Here is a 24,623-nt window from a genome sequence, read left to right as displayed (position 1 = left end):
ATTAATAAAAAATGCCATAAAACTATCCCCTAATTTGTAGACGCTATAACTTTTGCGCAAACCAATCAATATATGCTTATCGCGATGTAGAAGAATACTTATAGGCCTAAACTGAGGAAAAAATATATATTTTTTTAATATATTTCTTGGGGATATTTATTATAGCAAAAAGTAAAAAATATTGCATTTAAAAAAAAAAAAAAGTATGCCGTTTTTTTGTTTATACCGCAAAAAATAAAAACCGCAGAGGTGATCAAATGCCAACAAAAAAAACCTCTATTTGTGGGGAAAAAAAAAGGATGTACATTTTGTTTGGGAGCCACGTCGCACGACCACGCAATCGTCAGTTAAAGGCGACGCAGTGCCGAATCGCAAAAAATGGCCCGGTCATTGGGCAGCCAAATCCTCCGGGGCTGAAGGGGTTAAAGTGTTTTTCTACTTTTGCAGTCAAATTGGAATACATCTACTGTCTATAAGTACAGGGATCTGTCCTTGTCTGGAAACGCAGCAGATTACTTCACCTGAAAATCATTAAAATAGTCCCCTTTCTGCCTCTGGCCCCCTGCTGAAGAATTGGGGCCCGGGGCCTGAGCACGGATCACTACGCCAGTGCCCAGAGATGGGAGCCTCTAGGCCCCCTCTCCTGAACTGGCCGGGCCCGGTACAGGAGGGCTTATGCCACTTCCTTGTCAGCGGCCCTGCCCATGTGTCCTGTAATACTTTGGTACAATGACATCAGGCTACACACAACAACGTCATTGTTTAGGAGGACTTAGAAATCTGCTGACAAGTTTCATAGACTTTATGGACAACCTTGGGGCTCATTTACAGCCCTGGGAGTGGATGGTGCAAGAGCACACAGAACCTAGGGACATCATTGGGATGTCAATCTGACACTGCATTCTAATCTACCATTTACAGCGTAAATTTCTCCAGTTAAAAGGGAATGTATAGAGGATTTTCACTGCGCACCTATTTAGACTTATTATTGCAGTATTAACCACTTCAGCCCCGGACCATTTTGCTGGTCAATGACCAGGCAACTTTTTGCGATTCAGCACTGCGTCGCTTTAACCAACAATTGCGCGGTCGTGCGACGTGGCTCCCAAACAAAATTGGCGTCCTTTTTTCCCCCACAAATATAACTTTCTTTTGATGGTATTTGATCACCTCTGCGTTTTTTTTTTTTGCGCTATAAACAAAAATAGAGCGACAATTTTGAAAAAAAATTAATATCTTTTTACTTTTTGCTGTAATAAAATATCCCCCAAAAATATATTAAAAAAAACGATTTTTTTCCTCAGTTTAGGCCGATACGTATTCTTCCACATATTTTTCGTAAATAAAAATCACAATAAGCGTTTATTGATTGGTTTGCACAAAAATTATAGCGTCTACAAAATAGGGGATAGTTATGGCATTTTTATTATTTTTTTTTTTTTTTTACTAGTAATGGCGGCGATCTGCGATTTTTATCCGTACTGCGACCCTATGGCGGACACTTCGGACACATTTTTAGGACCACTGGCATTTTTATAGCGCTCAGTGCTATAAATATGTATTGATTACTGTAAAAATGTCACTGGCAGGGAAGGGGTTAACACTAGGGGGCGAGGAAGGTGGTATGTTCCCTGGGTGTGTTCTAACTGAAGAGGGGGGGTGGGACTGACTAGGGGAAATGACAGATCGTCTGTTCATACATTGTATGAACAGACAATCAGGCATTTCTCCCCCGACAGGACCGGGAGCTGTGTGTTTACACACACAGCTCCCGGTTCTCGCTCTGTAACGAGCGATCGCGGGTGATCGGACACGCGCGTCAGCACCAGGGGCGAGCAGGGGGCGTGCGCACGCGCCCCTAATGGCTGAAATGCGAAATGACGTAATGTTACGCGCAGTCGAGCTGACCTGCCGCCGTAAAACTGCGGCGGCTGGTCGGCTAGTGGTTAATCTTGAAGTCATTTTTGATAAGACGTTCCCATTTGTACATGCTTGTTTTTCCACATTAATATATTAAACAGAGATTTGTAGTTCAGCCACTAGAGGGAACAATAAATTAACATTCACTCTGCTTCCCTTCTAAACAACTGTGGTAATAAGATATTGGCCATATAGGGAGTGAATTATTTTCAATCAGTTTAAAAACCCTAAGGCCTCGATCACATGACAGGTGCATGCTAATAGCAGCATTGGTTGCTCAGCTTATATAAACTAAAAACAGTCTGACAGCGGCATCCGCTGGTCGTATGTATCCACATACTACAGGGTTACCTGCGGTTAGGGACAGTTGTTTGAGCCTGGATGCAACCAGCCATGTCCAGGTTCAGATATTTGCAGATTCTTCCTCATGCAAGACCCCTTTCACACAGGCGATCTGGTCAGGTCCGCTTGTCAGTTATTCAGGTGGACCTGATCAGATGGTCCATGTATCCCTATGGTAAAAATTATATATATATGTATACACACACACATTATATATATATATATATATATATATATATATATATATATATATATATATATATATATATATATATATATATATATATATATATATATATATATATATATATATACATACATACACACACACACACACACACACACACACACATGCATACACCCTAGGGAATAAAATGGTGGTCGCTGCAACTTTTTATGTCACACGGTATTTGCGCAGCAATTTTTCAAACACGTTGTTTTTGGAAAGACACCGTTTCATGAATAATAAAAAAAAAAATACACTTAAAAAGTTAGCCTGATAATTTTTTGTATAATGTGAAAGATGATGTTACGCCGAGTAAATGGATACCCAACGTGTCACGCTTTAGAAATGCGGAATGGCGCCAAACTACAGTACCTATAAATCTCCATAGGCGATGCTGTAACATTTTTTACAGGTTACATGTTTAGAGTTACGGAGGAGGTCTAGTGCTAGAATTATTGCTCTCGCTCCGACGTTCACGGCGTATGTAACCTGTGTGTATCTGGCTCTGATATTAGCCAGTACCTCACCAGCCACTGACCTCACGTCCCTGGTATGTAATGAATAAATAGGACTAGCCCTATAAATAATTACAAGCTACCACAATGCAACATATTCATTACACACACCAGGTTGATTGATTTTACATAGTTATCTAAGAACTCATTTTAAGGGGCTCTGCTTTCTCTAACAAAAAGTTATAAAGGAACGGTGACAGTTTCAGATCCACATTGCACTAGAGGGAGCCAGAGAGCTCTGGTAACTGCCAACCAGCCACAGGGAGAAAAAACAATCAAACCAATTTAGAATAAAAAGCAACCGATAAACACTAGCACATATACAGCATTTTAATTACCTAACAGGGAACATATGTTAAACTGCTATACAGGAAGATAACAGACATTGTTAAGCAGTAGATGCATTGTCTGTAGATAGGAGAATCGTATGAGCTACAAAACGTATGGATGATTGTCTCTGCTTCCCTGGGTGTTCCCTATTTCCTGACTTTCTGTGCAATGCGTGTGTGTGTGTGTGTGTGTGTGTGTATGTATATATATATATATATATATATATATATATATATATATATATATATATATATATATACATACACACACACACACACACACACACACTATATTATATTTATATATACACACACACACTAATACACTATATATATATATATATATATAAATATATATATATAATATTAGTGTATGTGTATATATAAATATAATATAGAGTGTGTGTGTGTGTATGTATGTATGTATGTATGTATGTATGTATGTATGTATGTATGTATGTATGTATGTATGTATGTATATATATATATATATATATATATATATATATATATATATATATATATATATATATGTATGTATGTGTGTGTGTGTATATATATATATATATATATATATACACACACACACACACACACACATACATACACACACACCTGTGGATTTTCTCTTGAGATTGTTCGACAATATCAAGCCTGCTCTGCTTTGTTCATACACCGATCAGCCATAACAATGAATGAAAAACGTATATAGCGCGGCACATGCGAACTGAATCGCCTCTGGGCAATATGACCACCGACAGGTTTAGTGAATAACATTGATTATCTTGTTACAAAGGCAACTGAAGGTGGTTGGGGTAAATTAGGCAGTAAGCGAACATGTTGTCCGCTAAGTTGATGTGTTAAAAACAGAAAAAAATAAATAAATGGGCAAGCGTAAAAAATTTGAGCGAATTTAACAAGGGCCAAATTGTAATGGCCAAACCTGCAGCGGTCAGGACCTACTAAAAGTGGTCCAACAAGGGAAAACCAGAAACAGGGTCATGGGCGACCAAGTGGGGAACGAAGGCTGGGCCATGTGGTAAAAATCCAACAGAAGAGCTGCTGGACCTTAAATTGCTGATAAAGTTAAAGTTGGTTCCAATAAAAAGGTGTCAGAACACACAGAGCATTGCAGTTTGTTGCAAATGGGCCAGTATACCCATAAACCAGCTGACCCTGCCCACAGCCAAAAGCGCATACAATGGACACATGAACATCAGAACTGGATAATGGAGCAATGGAAGAATGTGGCTTGGGCTAATTTACGTTCTTTTACATCATGTTGATGGTCAAGTGCGTGTGCATGGCTTACCTGGGGAAGACATGGCACCAGGATACACTATGGGAAGAATTCAAGCTGGCGTTGGCAATGATTAGAGGTCTAGTAGAGACCATGCCTCAATGGGTCATGGCTGTTTTGGCAACAAAAAGGAGACCCACTCAATATTAGTTGGGTGGTCATAATGTTATGCCAGATCAGTGTATATTAGACAGGAGGGGTTTGTTCCATGTAGTGACATAAATCTATACAATTTTATAAAACTTTAATATAGCGTTTTATATTAACAATTTTCAGCCAGAATACACTATAAAGAATGAAAAATGCGGGACATTGTTCAACCTCTCCTGAACGATTTAACTTGACAGCTAGAAACCGGCATCTAAAAACAGCCGTTTAGCCACGTTTACATGCCGCATTTAGCTGCGTTTGCATCTAGAAGCGTTTGCATTTTTATTTATTTTTTGTGTTAAAATGATAAACGTCTGTAAACGAGACTTGAGTTACTGCGTTTAGCCGCGTTTGCCGCTTAAAATGCCTCTAAACACAGCTTCTGAATGCATTTTTTTGGGTTCCAGAAAAAGCCTCTAAACTCAACTACCTAGAAACTACTATAAACGACCCTGTGTACATGTACTGAAAAGATAACAGAGGAGAGTTCAGGGGCAGCTGAAAAAAATGCTCAACTGCTCCTAAGGCCCCATGCACACGAGACGCTGGTAAACTCGAGTTCAGAGGCATTTGGGCATTTTTTTCAACTGCCCCTGAACACATTTAATGTTATCCTATGTGTCCATGCACACATTCACGTTTTTTTGCGTTTTAAAGCAGTTGGGTTTAGGCTTGTTTTTTCAGAAGCAAAATTTTGGGTTCAGACGCAAAAGTTTTTGCGTTTCAAAGCTTTGGGAGGGTCTACAATGTCTTTGTTATAAACGCTGATAGCCGCAAACGCGTCAAAACGCAGCGAAATTTGCGGCAAAAACAGGTGTTTTAAACGCCGTTTTTTGCCGTTGAAAACTTGAGTTTACATGTGTTTGCATTTGCTTCTTGTGTGCATGGGGCCTAAATGTCCATTACTAGCAGCAGTGTACATAAGGGCCCTATGATTGAAAATGGCAAAAAAAAAAAAAAATCCAATCTTGTTGCACCAACCAACCAATCAGATTCTCACATTCTCTCTCCCATACCTGAAAGGAACAATAAAAATGGGATCTCATTGGTTGAAATGTGTGGCAGGAACATATCTTCTCCCAGAAACTTTCAGTCCCATAGCCCGTATTCAAAGAAGGAAGTCTACAGACCACTACCCACCTTGTGTGTTAATGAATGCTGCTTGAGATGGTGGATCTGGCTGAATTCCATGCCACACTCTTTACAGACAAATGGTCGAACATTTTGATGCTTTAGCATGTGGTTTTGTAGCTGGCTGCGGTAGTGGAAGGATTTGTTGCACTCCATACACTGGTACATGGTGGGCCCCTGGTGTGAGGAGATGTGACGCTTCAGCTGTGTCAGAGTTGCAAAGTCCAATCCACATTCCACACAGACATGGCACCTGCCATTTTCATGTTTCACTTCATGGGCTTTAAGCTCACTTGGGTAGGCAAAGCCCCGGCCACAAAATCGGCAGCTGTACGGTTTGATGTCCGTGTGTAGCAACATGTGTCTTTTCAGGTGGCTGGTTTGTGTGAATGCTTTATCGCAAACATCACACTTATGTGGCCTTGTTCCCTGGTGGGTGAGGAGGTGGGTTTGTAAGTGGCTTGGTTGTTTGAAAAGTTTGTTGCAATGTGGGCACGAGTGGGGTTTGATTCCGCTGTGCCCCAGAATGTGTGTGACTAGGTTGTATTTTGAGGTATAGGATTTCTCACACATCCGGCACTGCCATCGCTTTTGGCGGTCTCCAGCCTCAACCAGGTAAGAATCGTCAATCTGCACATTTATGTCTAATCTGTCCAGCTGGGCCTTTTTATTCCGCTCAACCGAATCAGCTGTGTCGGATTCAAATTCGTTCGGATCTGACCAGGAATAGCTTTGTCCGCTTTCTTCTGTCTTAGGAGATCCAACTGATGGGGCTCGGCTCTCACTAGGCTGCATTAAGTTAGAATCATAACTACATTGTCTTTGCATGCTGTCCAAACTAGAATTCCCTGGGATAACTGGAGGAATAGGGTACGAATTCTGATAAGGGTGTTGCGCAACATGCCTGTAGTCTGCATTTGCCTCGTGACGCTGCCTGTCACGAAAATGTCTCCTCCTGGGTCGCCTACGAAACGTGCTGAGGTCAATCATTTTCAAAGAATTGTTCTGTACAGTGTTATCACTTTCCTGTTCCTGAGCATCTTGAGGAAGTGCTTCCTCTTCATCTGGCTCTTCAATTTTGGCCTCCACTACCACTTGGCAGATTTCTCCTTGGTCCACCTCCTCCTCCTCAAGTTTTTCCGATTTAATTTTTGGAATGACTTTGACAGGTTGTCGCTTCTTCCGCCTTGTGTGTTTTTCAGGATCAAATCCATCATCTTCCATAGAGTCAGCTGCCTCCTTCACGTCTGTGTTCATGAACGTCTCCGGTTCTGGCTTTTCATCTTCAACCGGTCCATTATTTGAATACTCGCTTCTAGAGGCTGGCAGAAAACTACTGGAACTGATGGTTGCACCAAATAGTTCATTTTCTGACACCAATCCCAAAACTGCAGCTTGTGCTAGAGACAGCACCACCACAGCATCGGTCTGGGTGCCAAAGTCTGTGAAACGACCCATGTTACAGACCATCAAGATGGCATGCCCCCACCTAGAAAAGAAACAAAATAAAATTTTAGTGTCATATGCTACAATCATTATCATCATACAATCATTACAGAGATAAAATGCCTTCTGTGTAGTTAGTAGGGTTATTCATAAACATTAGCCAAGTGCCATTTGTATCAGTCCCTTTTGACTTGATCATGAGAAAAATCTCATATCTAGTATCTGAATGGGCAGCCTCTGTTTGGAAAAGAAGTTAACAAGGCAAAAAAGACGACATGTTCCGACTAAGGATGAGCTCTGGCGTGTTCGCATAGTACACGTGCAGAGCCCGCCAGGAAGTCTGCATGGCGCTGCGCTAATCACAGCCAGGGAGACATTGTCCCGATGCTCGGCTGCAGAGATCGGGAAATGTCTCCCTGGCTGTGATTAGCGCAGCGCTGTGCAGACTTCCTGGTGGGCTCTGCACGTGTACTATGCGAACACGCCAGAGCTCATCCTTAGTTCCGACTAACCCCTCTGGGGTTAGCAGGAGCATCTTCCTGCACCACTCATTTCCTACACCCTTCCATTGTCCAATGACATAAATAAAAATATTGGACCTATTGGGGGGTCTGGAGTTTAAGTTTTATCCCTAAAAGGTATGTAGAATAAACCAACAGTTTAACATTTCTCAATGTCTTTCTTTTGTACATTAGTATTGGCCTAAATTGCAAAGCTAGCTCTTCTTTAATAACACAGTGAAAACAAGTCCAGCATTATTACAATTCCACGTCGCTGACTTGAAACCAGCTTGTTCTGCACCATGGGCGCCAAACTAAGGTATAGTCTTCATTCACTTTTACTAAAGACTCCCATGACATCACAGCCCCGCCCCCAACACATTGTTGCCATACTTCTTACCCCATTACCTGAAATCACAGTGCTGTGGGACTTTCTATTTACAGAGAACAAGTACATTTTTACACCTATAGCTCAACTCCACAATATCTGCCTGTGTAACTACAGCAGTTCTGACACTAAATACACTTTATGAACCATAGCATAGATCCTAACGGGGGCCTGTAAGCAATACAAGAGCTGCCGTTGTCAATTTGTTATTGCAGGTTTAAGTTTCGGGCCTGGTAGTGGAAGTATGAGAAGCTGCTTGCCCAGCACGATCTATGTAGATGTATGCGACCGCCCCTGCAAGCGCTGCTCCACTGATCGCTCCACTGATCACTCCCTCTGATGCGTTTCACCCCGCCCACTTGGGCTTAGTCATAGCCTATAGGCCGGTCATCTTTATCCACTGACCTGGAACAAACTTGTGAATATAAGGTGTTGGGAGAACCGATTTGCCCGATTTGTTGTTAGTAACTCACTAATGCCCTGTACACACGATCGGTCCATCCGATGAAAACGAACTGATGGATTTTTTCATCAGTTATCCGATGAAGCTGACTGATGATCAGTCGTGCCTACACACCATCGGTTAAAAAAACGATTGTGTCAGAACGCGGTCACGTAAACCACGTACGACGGCACTATACAGGGCAAGTTCAAATCCAATGGCGCCACCCTTGGGGCTGCTTTAGCTGATTTTGTGTTAGTAAAAGACCATTCGCGCTTTTCTGTCTGTTACAGCGTGATGAATGTGCTAGCTCCGTAACGAAGGCTAGTTTTACCAGAACGAGCGCTCCCGTCCCCCAATTTAGTCTGAGCATGCGTGGATTTTTAACCGATGGACGTGCCTACAGACGATCGTTTTTTTCCTATCGGTTAGATAACCATCAGATAATTTTAAAATAAGTTCCTAGTTTTTTAACCGATGGGGACCACACACGATCAGTTAGTCTGATGAAAACGGTCCATCAGACCGTTTTCCTCAGAGAAACCGAACGTGTGTACGCGGCATAAGTAGTGAAGCAATTACAACTATCCAAGCACGCACATTAAAAATTACATCTCGGTTTGATTTAATTGTTTACTGCTATATGTTAACCATTTATTATTGCTGTGTGCAATCTCAAAAGTGCCACTACTTGGATCTTCCTGTGTAAAGTGCCAATGGTGCATTCAGCTACCTTTTATGAATTTCTAAAGCACCCTGGGAGCTCTAAAATCCAGATTGCTCCTAAATGCAAATAGACTTCCACTAGGAACTTGGCACTTAGCTCTGTCCTCTTTTTGCCTTACAATTGGTCAGGGAGTGTTGCCCATCACATTAAAGGGCCAGACATAAGCAACTGAAAGGCAGAAGTATGCAAGTCCAAGTAACAACTTCCAAGTGGTAGCCGGTACTTGCATAATAAAATGCTGGGTATCTAGAGAAACCTGCACTACCAACGCCTGGTTCCTCCATTAAAATGTTCATACCACTGGTTTGGTCTTGCTCTCTTATACAATCTTTTTGGCAGGAAGTGGTGGCTGATGTTAGCGCAGTAAGTGGCTTGGTGGTGCCTATGGACCCTCTCGTGCTAATGTTGGGAATATGTGATACGATTGACACTAAACACAAGAGACTATTTCTTTCTTACGCAATGTACAACGCCAGGAACTTCATTATTACCAAATGGAAGGTTTAGGATCCTTCCATGGTGCAACAGTGGAGGTCCATGGTCAACAAAGTGCTGCCCCTTTACAAGCTTACTTATTTAGGGTGAAATTGGCCAAATGAGGTTGCCAAAATTTGGGAAGCATGATGGAGACTGTAGAAATGTTACTGGTTGGATAGGCCTCAATACTAGCCCCCCCCTCCCCCGCTTCTCGGTTCCTTTCTCTCCCCCTCCTTCCACCCCTCCTTTGGTATTTCTATCTCCCTGTCCTTGTCTCCAATTTCCCTTGCTCCTCTTCCAAGATGATTACCCATATGGTCCAAGGGATGGTTTGTAGGGTGTTTGATCTATGGATGGGAATTAGGGTAACTTGGATTAAGTAGATAGGTGTAACTAGTATACCAACTAGTATATTGTTATTGTATATGTTCTTCTGGATCACTAGGTCATTGTGACCTATACAATATGTTGTACCTTTTTTTTTTTTTTTTACAGTGTACTCGAGAGAGGAGCCGGACTGCAGTAGTTGAGAGTAGGCAGGCCTCCCCCAGAAGCATTCTGCCTCCTTTCTCCATGCCCGTGTGTGAGGGGGTCCTCCCACGCAGCCCGCACTACCTGCTCCGCTTTGAAGCCCAACGGGGCAGAAGGAGTGAGAGGATCTAGCCCGCTCAACCACCCCCGTTAGTCCTTCACCTCTCTTTTTAGAGACCGTGTGGTCAAAGTGCGTGCATGTTAACCCAATTTCGAGTGCGTGTAAGTGTGGTGGTTTTTGTGGGAGGGGGGTGGGCGTACTAAGCGCAGGCTTACCTCGCATAGCACACCCACCGGGAGGCGGGCTGAGACCACCAAACTCAATTCACATGTAGCCTAGACCGGGATTTGAACCCCTAGCTGCAGAGGTGAATGGCTTGTCAGCGCAGTGCCAATCGCGTTGAGCCACCGCAGCGCCCTCATGTTGTACCTTTCTGATTGCTTGACCAAGTGCATGCATTGCTAATGTATGTTACTGTACTCATTGTCTCTGAGTAAACGAAATAAATTTACCTGTTAAAAAAAATGTTGATATTACTGTGCAAAGAAGGAGATACAGAATCACTTTAAAATGTCCCATTAGGTTCTGGATTTGGTGATTTTTTTTTAAAGTTTCTTGTTATTGTTACAAGATTTATATTATATCATTATCTTAATTTTCTTATACAGTACCAGATACATGATGCTCAATTGTCAAAGCTTTACACAAGGATAAGAATGTTTATTGTAGCCACATGACTATAATAATTAATCTCATTGGCGGAAAAAAAAACTAATGTTTTTGGAAAAATAAGCCTTCTTATCCTGGCGTTTTAGCTCAGTGAATTGAGTGTACAGGCATATAATTAAGGACAGATACTTTTATTATAAGTCTTAGTCTTATGTTATGTCTACAGATGAAACGTGGAATAAATTCCATGGAACCTCAGGGAGAACCTGGTGGATAAAAAAATAAATAAAAAAAATAAAAAAATAAAAAAAAAAATCGCTCCTCATTTTTTGTTTCATGTGATTGGAATTATTACCCTCCCTGGGTCTGGTCACCTGACTTTCCATGTTTAAACGGCTGCAATGGAACACTGTGTGTCTCATACAGTAAATGACAGATGGAACAGAAAGCTCATCCTTTTTAAGCCATGATTCCAGCGCCTATTCATTTTCAAAGAAAAGGATAGGAATATTAACAGATGCTTTGATTATAAGAAAACACTGTATGGGGAAACTGACTGTTGTAATGGAAAAGGGATCTGAGAAGAATACAACATTCCATACATGATCTCTGGGAAATTGTTAATCACAAAGGGTCAACAAGATGCCTGGGACATCGGAGGGACACCGAGAAATGTTAGCTGGTGACACTTGGCGATACGCGTTAAAGTCATGCCTAACATGAGCAGAAAAAAAAAAAACAACACACTACTACTGTATTCTCCCATAGATAGGCAAATAGAAATTAAGTCAATCTAAAGCCTCGTACACACGGTCGGACATTCGACAAACTTTCCCTTGGATTTTTGTCCGAAGAGATTTGTCCGGTCACACCCATAGCATACACACGCTCTGACTTTTCTGAAAACTTTTCTAAAACTTTCCCAATATCACGTAGTTTTTCTGCTCTTTAATCGCCACCCTTTGGTTAACTTCTGCTATTGTTGGTTGATTTTAACATTGGTTCTGGGCATGCGTGTTTGTACTTCGGACAAATGTCCGATGGCTTGCTGTACACACGGTCGGACTAGGCACCATCAGACTTTTGTTGTCGAAAAGTTTGTCCGTTTGCAGACCGAACTTTTTGTCCGACGAAACACTTTTTGGTCCGATGGAGCGTACACACGATCGGACAAATGTGAAAACTTGTTGATTTTGAAGTTTGTTGGTCAAATATCCGGCCTTAAGAGATGCAAGCAGCAGCATTCATAATAGACTGAAGGGGGGAGGAGCCTGCTTAAGGGTAGGCCATTAAGGAGAGAGTTGCAGTAGTCAAGGCGGGAAATAATCAAGGAGTGAATAAGTTGTTTTGTGGTGTCATTTGTCAGGAAGGGTCGAATTCTGGAGATTACATATATTCACATATGAAACATCCATCATTGGAGGTCATTTATTTTTACATTTTTCCTTAGAGTTGAGCTTTATAGTGAAAGAAAAGCCTAACACAATCCATTCTAAAAAATGTTCCCTCTCCTCTCCTCCTACCTACCTGTAAAAAAAAGAAGAAAAAAAAAGAAAAAAAGTGTGTGTGTACTTACCTATTTTAATCCTCTCTGGTCCGGTCACCTAATCCCTCAGGTCCAGCTTCCCTGTGTCAGGAAGGGGTTGCTGCAGGGGAGAGGAGGGAGCACCGACAATGCCCAAACCATGGGAGCCTATGGGTGATGTCACGACTCCCAGAATTCAGTCATTGTCACGTGCTTCCTAAACCAGAGCTGCAGGATCGTGAGAACGGACTGGAGCAGATTAAATAGAAAATACATTTTTAAGAATGGTTAAACTTGGGCTTTTGATTTCCACTTTAAGAACACCCATTATAATGATGTAAACCTGTCTACGGGTTTCACTGGAAATAATCAGCCCAGTGAATGGTTAAGGGGCAAAAAGCAGGAAATCCTTGCTTGCATCGATCAATATTTACTCTTCTTTCTGTTCTGGGCTCCAGGGCAACATGTGCAGGAAGGTGAGTGTGAAGACTGCAGTCATGTTAAAGGAAAAACATACTGTCCATGAAACGCTTTAGAAAAACTAAGGTCTGAACATACTTCAGTAGTATTTAAGAAAAAAGAAATCTGAGTGCCAGCTGCCAAGTCACCTGCTTGTACAAATAAAACATTTCTTTACAGGTCATTGGACTGTGCCTTTATATATTAAAGGGCCATAGGAAAAATAAATGCTAAATTATACAGTCAGTGAAGTATTATAAAAGGGACAAATATATATATATATATAAATATATATATATATATATATATATATATATATATATATAGATAGATAGATAGATAGATAGATAGATAGATAGATAGATAGATAGATAGATAGATAGATAGATAGAGAGAAAGAGAGAGAGCTCTTAAAGCGGAGTTCAGCCACATTTATTATTTTTTAAATACTACTCATGATATAATTCCATCAATTAAAAAAAAAAACGTTATAAAATGTAATGCTGATTGTCTATATACCTGTATTTGTTTATAGTAACCTTCCTGTTCCCTACTGAGCACGCTCCTATCTTCCTTGTGGGCATGTAGTAGTTTCTTCCTGGATAAGATGCTGCTGGCTACCCAGCATGCACCTCCCGATCTCGCACATACGCGTTGACATTGGAAGAAAGTTCCCGCCCTGTTATTCTAACCAGTCACTCAAGCTTTGTTACTTTTTTAAAGTTGCCGCTTATCGCTGGCCTGCATCGCGTAATTCTCTGGAAGTAACACAATGCTTCCTGACGGCGATGCCCATTGACTCCTTGGATTGATGACAAACAAGCATCTCCAGGTGCTATTGTGCGGCCGGAAATGATGGTACATGCCCCGACGAGGTACACAAGAAGAGAAGAATTATGCCATAGATTTTATGCAATCTTTGAATAGATGGCGCAAAGTCTTTAATGTGGGTGGAACTCCACTTTAAAGTGTATATCAACTTTTGCAGTCAAATCGGGATAACACCTACTTTATATTTGATACATGTTCTCCTAGCATACCTAACATTTTTATATTTATAAATATATCAGAATTGCTGCTTACCATTATAAATGCTATTTTCTGATAACTCAAGCACTGAATAAAATCAAACTTTGTTTCAAATTCCAGAGCGCTCCTAAGTGCAAATATTGACTTCCAATAGGAATTTGGCACTTCGCTCTGTCCCCTCCTCTGCCTTACAATTGGTCAGCGAGTCTTGCCCACCACATTGAGGGGCCAGCCATAAGTAACTATAGGGGATAGATTACATTTATTTTATTTTTTTACTAGTAATGGCAGCGATCTGTGATTTTTGTCAGGACTGCGATATTGCGGCAGACACATCGAACACTTTTGACACTTTTTTGGGATCATTCACATTTACACAGCAAACAGTGCTATAAATGTCCACCGATTACTGTATAAATGTGACTGGCAGGGAAGGGGTAAACACTAGGGGGCGATCAAGGGGTTAATGTGTTCCCTAGGAAGTTATTCTTACTGTGGGGGGAGGGGACTCACAAGGGGAGGAGACCGATCGGTGTCCCTATGTACAAGGGACACACCATCGGTCTCTACTGCCTGACAGGACGTGGATCACTGTGTTTACACACAGAGATCCACGTTCCTGGGTCTGTGATGAGCAATCGCGGGTGCCTGGCGGACATAGTGGCCACCAAGCATGCGCATCGGGTCCCCAGTGCGGGAGACCCAGGACGTCATATGACGGCCGCCCGGAGGGACGAAATATTCCTGTGGCTGTCATATTACTATGGGCCGGGCGGGAAGCGGTTAAAGATCCGATTAGGTCAGGGTTTCTCAATCAGGGTTCCTGCAAAGGTTTCTAGAGGTTCCATAATCAATGGTCATTTTCTGCCTCTCAGCTAAGTTCCCACTGACACCATTGATCTTCTTAGCCATCTGTAGAGGAGTAATCCCTCCCAATGTCCACAAGTGTAAGGAACATTCTTCCCACTGATTATCACGCAAATGTATCATGAGTTGCAGTTATAGTAAATATTAGCAGGGATTCCCTGAGACTGTAATGCCGCGTACACACGATAATTTTTCAGCATGACAAAAACGTTGTTTTTCAAAAACGTCATTTAAAATGATCGTGTGTGGGCTTCACATCATTTATTGGGTTCTGAAAAACGACAACATTTTTTTTCGAACATGGTGCATTTTTTAACGTTGTTTTTCGGGTTGTAAAAAATGATCGTGTGTGGGCTAAAACAACGAGAAAAAAAAACACGCATGCTCAGAAGCAAGTTATGAGACGGGAGCGCTCGTTTTGGTAAAACTACCGTTCATTATGGAGTAAGCACATTCATCACGCTGTAACAGACAAAAAAGCGCGAATCGTCTTCTACTAACACGGAATCAGCTAAAGCAGCCCAAAGACGAATGGAACGTCCCCTTTATAGTGCCGTCGTACGTGTTGTACGTCACCGCGCTTTGCTAGATGATTTTTGAAAAACGATGGTGTGTGGGCAACGTCCTTTTAATGATGAAGTTGGGAAAACAACGTTTTTTAGACATGCTGAAAAATGATCGTGTGTACGCGGCATCTAAGTTATTTCAAAGGTTCCTCTGTTGAAAAGATGGAGAAATGCTACTTTAGGTTCTGGCGATTTTTTTGGAGCTTCTTGTCATTGTTACAAGATTTATATTAAATCCCATTTCCCTCAATTTCCATATTGAAATACCAGATACGTGACGCTCAATTCTCAAAGGTCAATTCTTAAAGGCTAAGAATGTTTATTGTAGCCACAGGACTATAATATTTAATCTCATAGGGCTGAAAATAACTGTCACTTTAAAAAAACAAAAAAATACTCTTTATCCTGGTGCTTTAGCTCAGTAAATTTGGTTTACAGGCATGTAATTATGGACAGATACTTTTATTATGAATCTTAGTAAGTTATGTCTACAGATGAAACGTGGAAGAAATTCCATTGAAGAACCTGGTGGAAAAAAGCACACACTTGGGCCCGGATTCAGAAAAGAGATACGACGGCGTATCTCCTGATACGCCGTCGTATCTCTAAATCCGGCCGTCGTATATATGCGCCCGATTTAGAGAATCAGTTACGCATAGATAGCCCTAAGATCCGACAGGTGTAAGTGTCTTACACCGTCGTATCTTAGGCTGCAATTTCAGGCTGGCCGCAAGGTGGCGCTTCCGTATGTTTACGCAAGGAATATGCTATCTAGGTAGATACGGCAATTCAGAAACGTACGTCCTGCCGGTGCATTTTTTTACGTCGTTTATGTTCAGGTTTTTTCGGCATATAGTTACCCCTGCTATAGGAGGCGTAGCTAATGTTAAGTATGGCCGTCGTTCCCGCGCCGAGTTTTGAAATTTTTACATCATTTGCGTAAGTCGCTTGCGAATACGGGTTTACGTCATTTATGTTCACGTCGAATCCAATACGTCCTTGCGGCGTAATTTGGAGCAATGCACACTGGGATATTTTACGGACGGCGCATGCGCCGTTCAAAAACGCGGGGTCAACTACAATTTAAATAAAACACGCCCCCTACATCCCCATTTGAATTACGCGGCCTTACGCCGCAACACATACGTCACGCCGCCGTAAATAAGGGCGCAAGTTCTTTCTGAATACAGAACTTGCGCCCAAAGTTACAGCGGCGTAACGTATCTCAGATACGTTACGCCGGGCGGATAGATACACCAATGTATCTGAATCCAGCCCTTGGTGTATACAGGACAAAGACAATAGTGCCCCAACTTCTCTTATGGTCCCTACAGACAGATTGAATTTCAGCCAATCCCTGCTGAATTGGGTGAAATTCAAGTCACGGGTTGCCCTGGAAGCACCACCTGGACTCATCGAAAGAAAATTCAAAAATCAACCGGGTAGAAAGTTATGGGTAAACCACGATTGCTTGTCATCACAATGCACTTAAAAGTGGTTGTAAACCCAACCACACATCTTGCACCTACAGGTAAGCCTAGATTATCCGTGCAGGTTTAGGAGATATTTACAATCTGATATTTACACTGAGCGTGCCGTTTTTCTTAATGGCATTAACGGGGTTAATGCCGTATTTCCGCGCATGCGCGGGGACCTGCCGTCCCTGCGCATGCGTGGGAGCGACGTCATCGCCGTTCAGGCCAATCACAGAGCCGGTGTGGCGATAACAGGAAGCAGCGACGAGGGGACATGGCGGTGGACGGGACGGAGGGGGACTTTGGGGGCTTCGATCGCAGGTAAGTGACACATAATGAGCTAGTATGCTCATTATGCCTTTCTCTTGCAGGTTTTTTTTTTTTTTAAATGGAAGGGTTTACTACTTCTTTAAAGCAAAGTGCCTACGTTGGTGACCAGTCCATCACAAAACCTCTGGCCAAAAATAAACCAGTTTTTAACATCGTGGCTGCGGTCAGCAGCTACTGCTGCATAAATCGGCGAAGAAAATGGGGGGGGGGGGGGACATTCGTAACAGAAATTTAATTAAACAGTATCATTTCAAAGTACCTTTATCATGTGATGTTGCTGAAAGCCTGTCCCAAGCTTCTAGCACCATCATATTTCATCATTTGACCTAAAGCAGGTACTGGGATGCAAATTTGATCATCCATGAGCCTTCAGAGTTGGCACAAACCACATATGAGCCTGCCTAGTTGGTTTAGCCTGAGGCCAGACTGTTTAGAATGATCACATTTAGCTTCACATAGGAGAGTTCAAACCTTCCAATGAAGGATTCCTCAGGCTGTTGCACACACTAATACACAAATGAAGTGCCCAGTGACACATCATCCATTCATATGAGCACCACTGTACACCTCCCTGAAATAATGTAATAGCTGATTTTATAAAATGCTGTCCCTGCCAAGCCCCCTGACCCCTTTCTTGTCTCTGCCATGTTAATGCTGATGCAGATAGCTGCATTGTGACTATAAGGAAAAGTAGCAACTGTCATTTCCCTTCACAGGCGGGATGTAATCGCTGATTTTACATAAGTGCTAGAGTCCTGCTCCTGCCAAGTCCCCTGACCCTTTTCAATACGCCCCACCTCTTATCTCTGTAGTGCTATTACTGGTGCAGGTAGCCGCTTTGCCTCTATAATATGTATAGAATGTGTAGCAATCGTTATTTCCCTTCACAGGTTGGAAAAAATTAACCACTTAAGCCCCGGACCATTATGCAGCTAAAGGACCAGGCCCCATTTTGCGATTCGGCACTGCGTCGCTTTAACTCACAATTGCGTGGTCGCTCCCAAACAAAATTGGCATCCTTTTTTTCCCACAAATAGAGCTTTCTCTGGGGGAGGCCTGCCTACTCCCAACTCCTGCAGTCCGGCTCCTCTCTCGAGTACATGCACAAAATACACTTTAAAAGAAAGAAAAAAAAAATAGAGCTTTCTTTTGGTGGTATTTGATAACCTCTGCGGTTTTTATTTTTTGCGCTATAAACCAAAATAGAGCAACAATTTTGAAAAAAAAGCAATATTTCGAACTTTTTGCTATAATAAATATCCCCCAAAAATATATATATATATAAAAAATAAAAAGTCTTCCTCGGTTTATGCCGATACGTATTCTTCTACATATTTTTAGTATAAAAAAAAAAAAAAAATCACAATAAGAGTTTATTGATTGGTTTGCACAAAAGTTATAGCATCTACAAAATAGTTGATAGTTCTATGGCATTTGTATAATTTTTTTTTACTACTAATGGTGGCGATCTGCGATTTTTATCGTGACTGCGACATTATGGCGGACACATCGGACACTTTTGACACATTTTTGGGACTATTGTCATTTTTACAGCGATCAGTGCTATAAAAACGCACTTGTTACTGTGAAAATGACAATGGCAGTGAAGGGGTTAACATGTAGGGGGCGCTGTAGAGGTTAAGTGTGTCCTAGTTTGTGATTCTTAGGCCGCGTATACACGGTCGTTCCAAACCGATGAGAATGGTCCGACGGGCCGTTTCCATCGGTTCACCGCTGAAGTGGCCTGATGGTCTGATGTGCGTACACACCATCGTTCCAAAAACCGATCGGGTCAGAACGCGGTGACGTCAAACACACGACGTGCTGAAGCATGCGTTGACTTGATTCTGAGCATGCGCGGGTTTTGAACCTATGCTTTCTGCATCAGTTTGGACCGATCGGGGCACAAGGCCATCGGTTCGATTTTAAAGCATGTTTTACAATTTTGGACCGAAGGACAACAGACCGATGGGCTATACACACAGTCGGTTTGGACCGATGAAACTGAACCTCGGTTCATTCTCATCGGTTTTGTCCGACCGTGTGTACGCCGCCTTACTGTAGGGGGGCGTGGCTGGGAGTGTGACATCACTGATCGTCATTCCCTATGACAGGGAACAGACGATCAGTGATAAGCCACGGAGAAGAAAGGGGAAAGGTTTGTTTACACACACCTCTCCCCGTTCTTCACCTCGGTGACCTGATCGCGGGACACCGGCGGCGATCGGGTCCGCGGGCGTGGTTATGGAGCTCCGCGCACGCGACCCACGGCTGGGTTCTTAAAGGGGACGTACATGTACGCCCTTGTGCCCAGCTGTGCCATTCTGCCAACGTATATCGTCGTGCGGCGGTCCACAAGGCGTTAGAGGAGAACTCCGCTTTTGTGGGGGGAAAAAGCAAAATATAAAAAAACAAAACACTATAGCATATACAATTGCAACACAAGTCAGAAAGCAGACAATAAAAGATGTGAACCTCTAATATTTGGTAGAACACAAAAAAATACAAATATACAGTAAGACTATATTGTTCTCAGAAAATATATTTCTGGGAACAATCTTTAAGCTCGGCACCTTTCCGAGGAAAAGGGACATTTGGTTGTGGAGCTCAGTAAGCCAGCAAGGTGATGGAGGAACATATACAGGAGCCAGGAAATGATCTTTGTGATACATAAAATCCTCCTTGTATACAATTTGTTCCATGTGTCCCAGCATAATGCAAGGAGCAGATGTTACATAGTATACAAATCATATGTTAAGCATTCCACAGACACACCGAGAAATTACAACCACTCACAGTGCTTGTCATTCAGAGGAAACACCGCAAAAATGTTATTCATTTTTTTAATTACTTTACTTTTTTATTACAAATCCCCTTTGTATGTGTTACCCTTTATCAGACTTGGATTCACTAGTGATAGTATTGATTATATGTATAGTACAGATGCTCCTCGTTTAAGGATTTGCCTGTTTAAAGCGGTGGTTCACCCTCCTTCACATCATTAGACCATTACATTCGGCATCGTAGCGCGAGCTACGGTATGCCGGTCTTAAATTTTTAATCCCCGTACTCACTGTGCTATCGCTCATTGAAGAATCCGACTCCCGCGGGGAATGGGCGTGCCTATGGAGAGGGAGGATGATTGACGGCCGGCTCTGGCACGTCACGCTCCCCGAAGACAGCCGGAGTAGGTCTCGGTTCTTCACGGCGCCTGCGCACAGGCTATGCGCAGGCGCCGTGAATAGCCAAGCCTATTTCGGCTATTTCCGGAGGAGCGTGACGTGCCAGGGCCGGCCGTCAATCACCTTCTCTCACCATAGGAACGCCCATTCCCCGGAATCTTCAATGAGCCATAGCACAGTGAGTACGGGGATAAAAAATGTAAGACCGGCATACCGTAGCTCGCGCTACGATGCCGAATGTAATGGTCTAATAAAAAAAAACATTTTTTTTTTTTTTAACAGGGTGAACCCCCGCTTTAACGACCGCTTGGACCAGCTCTCCCCTCATTGTACTGTACAGTACAGAATTTTCCTTTGTGTTCTGTACTTATGCAAATTACAACAACTTTCTTGAGCTGGAGTTTTGTTTTTAGGCCTTTTTTTTTTTTTTTTTACAATACAGTATAGTAGAGTACTTAAAGTGGTTGTAAACCCTTTACAACCACTTTATGCTACATGTAGACCTATATTAAGGCTTACCTGTAGCCAGGGCAGCCATCACAAATGTTGGGGCCCCTTAACCACTTAACCCCCGGACCATATTGCTGCCCAAAGACCAGAGCACTTTTTGCGATTCGGGACTGTGTCGCTTTAACTGACAATTGCGTGGTCGTGCGACGTGGCTCCCAAACAAAATTGGCGTCCTTTTTTTCCCCCACAAATAGATATTTCTTTTGGTGGTATTTGATCACCTCTGCGGTTTTTTATTTTTTGCGCTATAAACAAAAATAGAGCGACAATTTTGAAAAAAATGAATATGTTTTACTTTTTGCTATAATAAATATCCCCCAAAAATATATAAAAAAAACATTATTTTTCCTCAGTTTAGGACGATACGTATTCTTCTACATATTTTTCGTAAAAAAAAAAAAATCGCAATAAGCATTTATTGATTGGTTTGCGCAAAAGTTATAGCGTTTACAAAATAGGGGGTATTTTTATGGCATTTTTATTAATATATTTTTTTTACTAGTAATGGTGGCGATCAGCGATTTTTTTTCGGTACTGCGACATTATGGCGAACACTTTTGACACATTGGGCCCCTTACTGGTGTAATGCAATAAATAAATAAATGAAAAAAATAAACGGGAGGGGGCCAGCTGGGCCTGTAAGAGGCCCTGGGGACCATCGGGCCCCTTACAGGTGTAATGCAAAATAATTAAATACAAAAAAAAAAAACGGGAGAGGGGCCAGACGGGCCCCTTACAAGGCGGCCCTGCCTGTAGCTACCCAGGATATTGCATAAACCTGCATGGTTTAAGACAGAGAAATGCAATTAGCGGACCTCCAGCTGTTTCAGAACTACAAGTCCCATGAGGCATAGCAAGATCCTGACAGCCACAAGCATGACACCCCGAGGCATAGGCATGATGGGACTTGTAGTTTTCCAACATCTGGAGGTCTGTTAATTGCATATCCCTGGTTTAGGAGATATCCCACTGTCCACTGCATGTGCCCATGTCATCAGCACATGCGCACTGGGGCAAACTGAAGCAACGGCACAAATGTGCCGTTACTTCAGTCCGAGGGGCGTTACTGCGCGAATGGGCGGGAGTGACGTCCTCGTGGCTTCAGCCAATCACAGTGCCGGAGACGCGATACCTAGAAGTAACCCCAGGGAGAGAGGTCTCTGCCAGACGGGGGGGGGGGGGGGGGGGACGAGGACAGCTGCAGGGGCTTTGATCTCAGGTAAGTAATTCTAAATGAGCTAGTATGCTATGCAAACTAGCTCATTATGCCTTTGTCTTGCAGGTTTTTTTTTTTTTTTTTTTTAATCGGGTTTACAACCACTTTAAGAATGCTTAAAATATGTATTCCTTTGACTCCTCAGTTAACGATCTGGTCGTTGGAACGGAACCTGGTCATTAAGTGAGGAGTCCCTGTATACGATTATACAGTAAAAATGTTTTAAAACAAACTGGCTTAATGGAAACATACACTCACCGGCCACTTTATTTATTAGGTACATCTGTTCTATAGCTTGGTAACACAAATTGCTAACCAGCCAATCACATGGCAGCAACTCATTGCATTTAGGCATCTAGACTGGCGAATACGACTTGCCGACGTTCAAACTGAGCATCAGAATGGGGAAGAAAGGGGATTTAAAGCGGGGGTTCACCCTATTAAAAAAAAAAAAAAAAAAAAAAAAATTTATTCTACCATTACATTCGGCATCGTAGCGCGAGCTACAGTATGCCGGTCTTACATTTTTTATCCCCGTACTCACTGTGCTATTCCACATTGAAGATTCCGGGGAATGGGCGTTCCTATGGTGAGAGAAGGTGATTGACGGCCGGCCCTGGCACGTCACGCTTCTCCGGAAATAGCCGAAATAGGCTTGGCTCTTCACGGCGCCTGCGCATAGCCTGTGCGCAGGCGCCGTGAAGAGCCGAGACCTACTCCGGCTGTCTTCGGGGAGCGTGACGTGCCAGAGCCGGCCGTCAATCATCCTCCCTCTCCATAGGCACGCCCATTCCCCGCGGGAGTCGGAATCTTCAATGATCAATAGCACAGTGAGTACGGGGATTAAAAATGTAAGACCGGCATACCGTAGCTCGCGCTACGATGCCGAATGTAATGCTATAATGATGTTAAGGAGGGTGAACCACCGCTTTAAGTGGCTTTGAACGTGGCATGGTTGTTGGTGTCAGATGTGCTGGTCTGAGTACTTAAACAGCTGATCTACTGAGATATTTACGCATAACCATCTCTAGGGTTTACAGAGAATGGCCCGAAAAAGAGAAAATATCCAGTGAGTGGCAGTTATGTGGAGGAAAATGCCTTGTTGGTGTCAGAGGAGAATGGACAGACTGGTTTGAGATGATAGAACGGCAACAGTAACTTAAATAACCACTCGTTACAACCAATGTATGCAGAATACCATTTCGGAATACACAACACATCAAACCTTGAAGCAGATGGGCTACAGCAGCAGAAGACCACACCGGGTGCCACTCCTGTCAGCCAAGAAAAGGAAATTGAGGCTACAATTTGCACAGGTCACCAAAATTGGACAATAGAAGACTGGAGAAATGTTGCCTGGTCTGATGAATCTCGATTTCAGCTGCGACATTCAGATGGTGGGGTCAGAATTTGGGGTAAACATGAAATCATGGATCCATGCTGCCCTGTATCAACTGTTTAGGGTGGTGGTGGTATAATGGTGTGGGGGATATTTTCTTGGCACACTTTGGGCCCCTTAGTACCAATTGAGCATCGATTAAAAGCCAAGTATTACCTAGTATTGTTGCTGACCATGTCCATTCCTTTAGGACTACAGTGTCCCCATCTTCTGATGGCTCCTTCCAGCAAAATAATGCCCCATGTGACAAAGTTCAAATCATCTCAAACTGACGCTGATCCTGAGCTCCCACATCAAACTATGTATATACTATACCCAGAGCTTTTTTTCTCAGAAAATAGGTGCAGGAACTCAGGGTGCAGGGTCTTAAAGGGGCATTAAATACCAGAATTGCATTACATACAGAGTGCATAGTTCAGGGGGTTACAAAGCTGTAACTTGTAAACACAGAAACCAGACTTCTGTGTTTACAAGTGATTGTGGTGAGCAGGCACCAAAGGGTCTGAGCCAGAGATGGTGGAACGGAGTTCCCCCAAGTCCCCCCTGAAAAAAAAGCCCTGACTATACCTGCCCAATGCCCCTGGAAGCTGGAAATCACTGAAGTAGACACAGTTACTTAAGTGATCTCCAATTACTTCTGGGTCCTGTGCTGAGCAGCTGGCCTGATGCATTGTGAACACAGGAGGTCAGTTGGTCAGCAGGGGTGCCATTCAGAGAATGCTTTGCATTTTATGAATAAATGCAAATGTTCTCTGCTTGGAAGAGGTGGGCCGGTGATGTCATGCTCTCAACCTCATCCAATCAAAGAATGCTTTGCATTCATTTAGAAAATGCAGGGATTTCCAGCTCCCAAGGGCACCAGCCACGTATGGTATATAAAAAGGTAAATTGGTCCAAGCAATTCCTATGTAAAAATATAATAAGCCCAGATTTCATATTTAAAGTAATAATAAAGTACGGTAATTTTTTAT

At 42.6% G+C, this 24,623-nt stretch overlaps 1 protein-coding gene across 1 annotated transcript in view; it reads right to left on the bottom strand.

The window, feature by feature from the left end:
* ZNF710 (zinc finger protein 710) overlaps nucleotides 1-24,623 on the bottom strand; it is a 168,122-nt gene that overhangs the window by 8,769 nt on the left and 134,730 nt on the right. Inside the window, exon 3 of the mRNA XM_040342458.1 lies at nucleotides 5,923-7,402. Coding sequence (XP_040198392.1) covers nucleotides 5,923-7,383 — 1,461 coding nt within the window. The 5' untranslated portion in view covers nucleotides 7,384-7,402. The remainder of the gene's footprint in view (nucleotides 1-5,922; nucleotides 7,403-24,623) is intronic.

This window comes from Rana temporaria, chromosome 3 (genome assembly GCF_905171775.1).
Source record: "Rana temporaria chromosome 3, aRanTem1.1, whole genome shotgun sequence".
In the NCBI taxonomy this organism is placed as follows: domain Eukaryota; kingdom Metazoa; phylum Chordata; class Amphibia; order Anura; family Ranidae; genus Rana; species Rana temporaria.
This window is presented reverse-complemented; position numbering and strand designations above follow the sequence as displayed.